General features: G+C 46.1%; 1 protein-coding gene across 1 annotated transcript in view; it reads left to right on the forward strand.

Moving 5' to 3' along the window:
• The window catches only part of LOC145391159 (uncharacterized), a 15,883-nt gene extending 10,642 nt beyond the window's left edge, over positions 1 to 5,241 (forward strand). The window contains exons 2-3 of the mRNA XM_080265838.1: positions 1 to 1,783; positions 4,399 to 5,241. The exon at positions 1 to 1,783 is cut by the window's left edge and continues 752 nt beyond it. Coding sequence (XP_080121964.1) covers positions 1 to 1,783; positions 4,399 to 5,241 — 2,626 coding nt within the window. The remainder of the gene's footprint in view (positions 1,784 to 4,398) is intronic.
• Positions 5,242 to 7,500: the final 2,259 nt, after the last annotated feature.

The following is a 7,500-nucleotide window of genomic DNA, read 5'->3' on the forward strand; positions in this document are numbered from 1 at the left end:
AACTCCACTAGTCCCTGCTACAACCATGCCCTCCCCTTCTGCACACACGCCCACTATCCAGCCAACCATCGCAACAGAGGATGAACATGGTGATACGGGGACCTGCGTGACCGTGAGTGACTGTGAGGACTCTGGGCTGGAGTCTGGCGGCAGTGTTGGTTATGCCACATCGCCTGACCAGCTGTGTGAGCGAGGGGTCCACCCGTCACCGGACACCCACGCCAAGATGGAGGAAAGGACGCCAACACCATCTGACCCAAAACTGACAGCACTCGCCAAGTCAGGTCCAAGAGAAAGTTTGCCAGTGACTTTGCCCTCAGAGGTGCCCACAGCAGTACAGTCCTTCAGGATGCCGCCCAAAAAGCAACAGTATCCTGGTGGGGGCCGGTCTCCCCTGAGTGTCCTACGAGCAGCGTTATCTTCCACCCCAGCGCCACACAGGGACGCCGCCACACCCCCGGTGACCCACCCTCAGTCCCCGCAGGTCCCTGTCATGGCGCCGCCCACTCTCACGCTGCCTTCTGACGTCACCACCAAGCCAGAGCCCAGTGGACCTAACTCTCCACATCTCAACCTCAACCAGCTCTCCCTCCAACCCCGCTCCTCAGTCAGCCTCACGCCCATCAGCTTGGATGCTTCAACCTTCCCTCGCCCGCAGCCCGGCCTAGCAGACAGCCACGTAAATCCATTGAACCCCTTGACCGAAGAGAGCTCTACTACCTTACTAGGAGCACTCCCAGCCTGCCCTACTTCCCTGGGATCAGACACCAACCCCCTGGATCTGTCTCAACCCCCAGGTCCCTCTGCTCCAGAAACTACGCCCTTAAATCTTTCCCAGCGGCTGAGTGGAGGCCCTTCAGAGGAATGTTGTGTGGGATACAGGGAGTCCCAGCCTCCTCCTGCCACCTCCCACCACCTCCTAGTCCCAGCACCTATCCTCCCACCTCCCTCCCACTACCCCCTACCCCCATCCCATCCCTCTCCTCCTGTGCAGCGGGGAAATGTGCTCAGGAGAAAATCCGAAGAGGTGGCGCATCTAGACCCAAAGAAGCACAAGACTAGAAAAGTCGCCCCTCCTCCACTAATTCCAATCCTAACCCCTCAAAACCCATCCACCACCTCCACCAGCACCGCCACAACTCCCCCAGTGCCTCCTCCACCTGTCCAGTCAATCGCTCATTCCATTTCACAGCCACTTCTTCCACCATCCTATCCATCGCATTACCATCATCCACGATCCTTCCTTCCCACCAGCACTTACACTTCCTCTCACGCACCCGTCTCCCTCACCAACTCTCCCACCTATGCCAAGGCCTCTGCTGCAACCAACCACTCTCAGACCTCCCTCTCAAGCACTCAACATTCACATTCAACCACGCGATCATCCCCTACCACCAATCAGACGTCAGCCACAGCCCTCAACCCTCAACTCCCAGCTCCGCACACTCAGTCATCAACCATCCACCATCCACCCACGCCGCCAAGATTAACCACAAAAGTCGAGGAGGTTGAAATCATCGCGGAGGCCAGCCCACCGAAAGAGAAAATCATTAGCGCGCGGAAACCATACCTCCTGGGGGGTACGAATATCGCCAAGGGAGCAGAGAACGCCACCTCGCCCCTTGAGAGCATGAGGGAGAACATCCAGCGTTCACTGTTCTCCCTGCTGCCTGGAGAACACGAGGCAGAGGCGTTCAAGAGGAAGGTAGAGACGGCGCTGGTGGTCCTGGTTGGAGAGGGACCTATGAAGCAGCTGGGATACCCGGAGAAGACAGCTGAGCAGGTGAGCTGATGAGGAGTGGACAGTTTGAGGTGGAGTGAAGGATATGGTACAAATGGGAGGGTAAATCTATAGTGCTGAACAGGTGAGCAAATGAGGAGTGGAGATTTTATTTTTAATGGAAGGAAGAAGGAACCCAAGGCCAGGAACTCACAAATTATTCCGATAAAAACTAAAACAAAAAATAAGGTGAGCAAATTGGAGGGCTTTTTTTTTTATTTAGGGAAGAAGGAACCCAAGGCCAGGAACCCACCAATAGTTCCTTCCGATAAAAACATAAAACAAGAAAATAACAGAGCCATAAACAAAAAATAACAGAACCATAAACAATAAATAACAGCCATAAACAATAAATAACAGCCATAAACAATAAATAACAGAGCCGTAAATAACAAATAACAGCCATAAACAATAAATAACAGCCATAAACAATAAATAACAGAGCCATAAATAACAAATAACAGCCATAAACAATAAATAACAGCCATAAACAATAAATAACAGACATAAACAATAAATAACAGAGCCATAAATAACAAATAACAGAGCCATAAATAACAAATAACAGAGCCATGAACAATAAATAACATCCATAAACAAAAAATAACAGCCATAAACAATAAATAACAGCCATAAACAATAAATAACAGCCATAAACAATAAATAACAGACATAAACAATAAATAACAACCATAAACAATAAATAACAGCCATAAACAATAAATAACAGATAAACAATAAATAACAGCCTTAAACAATAAATAACAGAGCCATAAACAATAAATAACAGCCATAAACAAAAAATAACACATAAACAATAAATAACAGAGCCATAAACAATAAATAACAGCCATAAACAATAAATAAGAGCCATAAACAATAAATAACAGACCCATAAACAATAAATAACAGAGAGCCATAAGATAAATAACACAGAGCCATGAACGAAAAAATAACAGAGCCATAAAAGGAGGAACCCAAGGCCAGGAACCCACACACTGTTCCTTCCAATAAAATAAAATAAAAACATAAGCAAAAAATAACACAGAGCCAAACTCAAGATCAGTTCAAGCCTGGGATGGAGTGAAGGATGTGATGGGAGGGTAATTCTGTAGTCCTTTCACTCTAACTTGGCCTAAAACTGCCATCTCACCGTCTTGAATGCTGAGTTGTGGCAATGGATTAACACTAGAAAATGTTGCTAGTCACGAAGAACCCCTGTGGAAAGGATGTGGAGTCGTAGTATTGTCTTTCTCCTCCAGTGAGCTACGTGAAATTAGCCCTATCTATCTATCTATTGTCAGACGCCTTAATCCCGTAAGGGGTGACCACAAACTAACCGCCTCCATGTCTCCCTCTCCATGTCTCCATTTCACTGTCCTGCTACCAGCTCACACCCGCCTCTCTCATATACCTCTCCACCCCATCCCTCCACCTCATCCTTGGCCTTCCCCTCCCTCTTTCCCCTCCACCTCACTCACATACACTCTCCTCGTCAGTCTCTCACTCTCCATACTTTCCACATGGCCAAACCACCTCAGTGTGTTTCTCCTAACGCTTCTTATCACATCCACATCCACAACGCTCCTTCACACTCTCCTCGTCAGTCTCTCACTCTCCATCCTTTCCACATGGAGAGGGAGGGGGAGGCCAAGGATGAGATGAAGGGATGGGAATACTAGCCAGCAGTTGAGTGCGATGGGGTGTATGACAATTTCGTTAGAGTTGCACTGTAATTCTTTTTCTCTGAATCTGTACCCTACCTCACCCACCTCAGAACGAGAAATGGATGATGATGATGATGATGATGATGATGATGATGGTTATGGTGATGATGATGATGATGGTTTTGATGATGGTGATGATGATGATGATGGTTATGGTGATGATGATGATGATGATGGTGATGGTTATGATAATGATGATGATGATGATGATAATGGTTATGTTGATGATGATGATGATGATGATGGTTTTGATGATGGTGATGATGATGATGATGATGATGGTTATGGTGATGATGATGATGATGATGATGATAATGGTTTTGATGATGATGATGATGATGATGATGATGGTTATGGTGATGATGATGATGATAATGGTTTTGATGATGGTGATGATGATGATGATGGTTATGGTGATGATGATGATGATGATGATGGTTATGGTGATGATGATGATGATGATGATGTTGGTTATGGTGATGATGATGGTGATGATAATGGTTTTGATGATGGTTATGGTGGTGATGATGATGATGATGATGGTTATGGTGATGATGATGATGATAATGGTTTTGATGATGATGATGATGATGATGGTTATGGTGATGATGATGATGATGATGATGGTTATGGTGATGATGATGATGATGATGATGATGATGGTTATGATGATGATGATGATGATGGTTATGGTGATGATGATGATGATGATGATGATGATGGTTATGGTGATGATGATGATGATGATGATAATGGTTATGTTGATGGTGATGATGATGGTGGTTATGGCTATGGTAACGGTTATGATGATGATGGTGATGGTTAGGGTGATGATGATGATGGTTATAGTGATGATAATAATGACTCAACACCCCAACCTCACCCCCTCAGGTCCTCATCACCATCTTAGACATGGCTGGCAAGAACCCCTGTGCCGATGTGAGAGTAGACGAGCTGCAGCGTCTCAAGGTAAACATGCGTAAGTTCCTGGAGTATGGCTTCCCCTCTCAGACCAGCTGGGAGGACCTGGGCTGGACCGGGAGACCAGTGGAGACCATAGTGGACAACATCATCTCCTGGATCACCCGTAGGCAGAGTGGAGGCAGGCTGGGCGCAGGCGCTGGAAGGATGGTTGCGGAGGCTGGAATGGGTGGAAGGCTAGCTGGGGAGACTGGCTTGCCTGGAATGGGTAGATTGACTGGCGATCCTGGAACTGGAATGCCGAGGGGAATGGACTCCGGGACCGGAATGCCGAGTAAATTGATCAGAGAGACTGGAAATCTGACTGGCATGAATAGATTGACTGGTGACTCTGGAATGTCAAGAGGAATGATGGGGGATTCCAGTGCCGCAATGCCCAGTAAACTGATGGGTGAAACTGGAAGCACTTTGGCTGGAATGAGTAGACTGGTTGGCGATTCTGGAACTGGAATGGGAATGGGCGGGACTGGAATGCCTGGTAGACTGATTGGGGAGCCTGGAACGGTAATGACTTCCAGGCTGATGGGAGAGTCTGGAATGCCAATGAATGGAAATGGTATGGGTATGGGTGCCAGCTTAATGGGAGAAAATGGGTCTGGAATGAGAGCCAGACTAATGGGAGAGACTGGAATGGGTGCGTCTGGAATGGGAATGCCTGGAAGACTTATAGGAGGGGGCGCTGGAAATGGAGGGGGGGCAGGGGGCGAAGGAGAAGATATAAAACTGAAGGGGGCTCCTCTGAAGTCATCTTAGCATATAATATAAAATACATAAATAAATAAATGAATAAATGAGTCTTCTTGCGGTTCCTGTACAAATATTTAAGTGTATTTATTTGTTCATGAGGAAAATTAAAGATCTGAATGAATTAAGTTTGCTTTTTAATGACCAACTCTGTCTATCTATCTGTCTATCTATCTATCATCTATCTGTCTATTTATCTATCTATCTATCTATCATTCTATCTATCTATCTATCTCCCAGACGCCATAATCCTGTAAGGGGTGGCCGTCTGTCTCTGAGATAGTTGTTTTACGGGGAGGGGCACTAACCCTCCACCAACCCACTTGTTGACACGTAGGGAGCACGTATGGGTTGATTATATGGTTACCACCCAGCGTTGTGAATGGTTTCCTGGCTTACAGGAAACCATTAGGCTTGTCACTCAGTGTAAAACCACCTGTAAAGGAAAGAAAAGCAATAAGAAGTGACAAGAAAGATGGGAGAAATAGGAAGAGAGGAGGGCAGGCACAGAAAAAGAATGATAAAGGTGAAGGAAAAAGTAGGCAGCACTACATCAAGTGAGTGGATGATGGTGAGAAATAGGAAGAGAAGAGGACAGACACAGTAAAAGAATGATGAAGGTGAATAAGAAGTAGGCAGCACTACATCAAGTGAGTGGATGATGTTGAGAAATAGGAAGAGAGGAGGGCAGACACAGGAAAAGAATGATAAAGGTGAAGGAAGAAGTAGGCAGCACTACATCAAGTGAATGGATGATGGTGAGAAATAGGAAGCAAGGAGGACAGACACAGAAAAAGAATGATGCAGGTGAAGGAAGAAGTAGGCAGCACTACATCAAGTGAGTGGATGATGGTGAAGAATAGGAAGAGAGGACAGACAAAAAGAATGATAAAAGTGAAGGAGGAAGTAGGCAGCACTACATCAAGTGAGTGGATGATGGTCGCCTTAACCTACACCCATTGACTAATTCCTCTTTTTTAATTCACTGCTTTCCTTTACGACGTGGCTGCATAGAATTTAGTAAGCCTTCGCAGTAGAAACGAGTCTCCTTGGTTACTAGTCAAATTAATCCTTCATTCTGACAACATTTGGCCTTATCCTAACTTGAAGGGGGTTGGGTCACACTCTTTCCCTTCACGTGGTGGCACTGATATAACTGGGTGGTGGAGCTGCCTGGCTATACACACGTCCCTCAACTCCCTCCCTATCCCCCGAATGGACGATGGTGGACTGCGGAAGGAGGGTAACTTCAGCCTACACCATCACAAATAATAATAATAATAATAATAAAACGAAATATCTTCCCAGGGTTAACATGACAGTGAGCTGATAAAGGTAAAAGATGAGGGAGAGAGAGAGAGAGGGGGGGGAGTGTGTGTGTGTGTGTGTGTGTGTGTGTGTGTGTGTGTGTGTGTGTGTGTGTGTGTGTATGTTCCTGGAAAGTGACCGTCCCGTGCACACAGCTGGACACCCACCACACCACGTTATTTGCACCACCTTAGCGTGTTATTTCCACCACTACCACCACCGTAAACACGTTATTTGCACCACTGCCACCACCGAAGGCACGTTATTTGCACCACTTCCGGCCACCACCACACCTGTATATCATCTCGTTGCGTAAGACCCCGTAACACCTCTTCCTTAGCGATTTAGTTTGCATCCTACTCAAATATAGTCTAAACTTAGCCCAGATTTTCGTCCTTTTGCAGCTTATTTCACGTAGCTCAGTGGCAAAGACAGTGCTACGGCTCTACATCCTTTCCACAGCACTTCTTCGTGACTAGCATCATATTGTTGCAACTTAGCAGAAAAGGTGGAGGGATGACAATTTTAGGCCAAGGAGTAGTAGTCGTAGTAGTAGTGGGTAGTTGTGGTAGGGGTGGCAATAGGAGTAGTTGTAGTAGTAGTAGTAGTCGTAGTATTAGATATTAGTGGTAGTAGTTGTAGCAGTAGTAATAATAGGTAGTAGTGGTGGTGGTATTGATGGCAGTAGTAGTAGTAGTAGTGGTGGTGGTAGGTAGTAGTGGAGGTGGTTGTGGTGGCACTTGTAGTAGTAGTAATAGTAGTTGGTGAGTGTGGTAGTGGTGGCAGTAGTAGTAGTAGTAGTAGTAGATAGTAGTGGTAGTAGTAGTAATAGATAGTAGTGGTAGTGGTTGCCGTTGTAGTAGTAGTAATAGTAGTAGATGGTTGTTTTAGTGGTGGCAGTAGTAGTTGTAGTAGTAGTAGTGACAGTAGTGGTGGTGGTTGTGGTGGCAGTAGTAGTTG

The sequence above is a fragment of the Coenobita brevimanus genome, chromosome 17 (assembly GCF_032717465.1).
Source record: "Coenobita brevimanus isolate Jiangsu-jjx chromosome 17, ASM3271746v2, whole genome shotgun sequence".
NCBI lineage: Eukaryota > Metazoa > Arthropoda > Malacostraca > Decapoda > Coenobitidae > Coenobita > Coenobita brevimanus.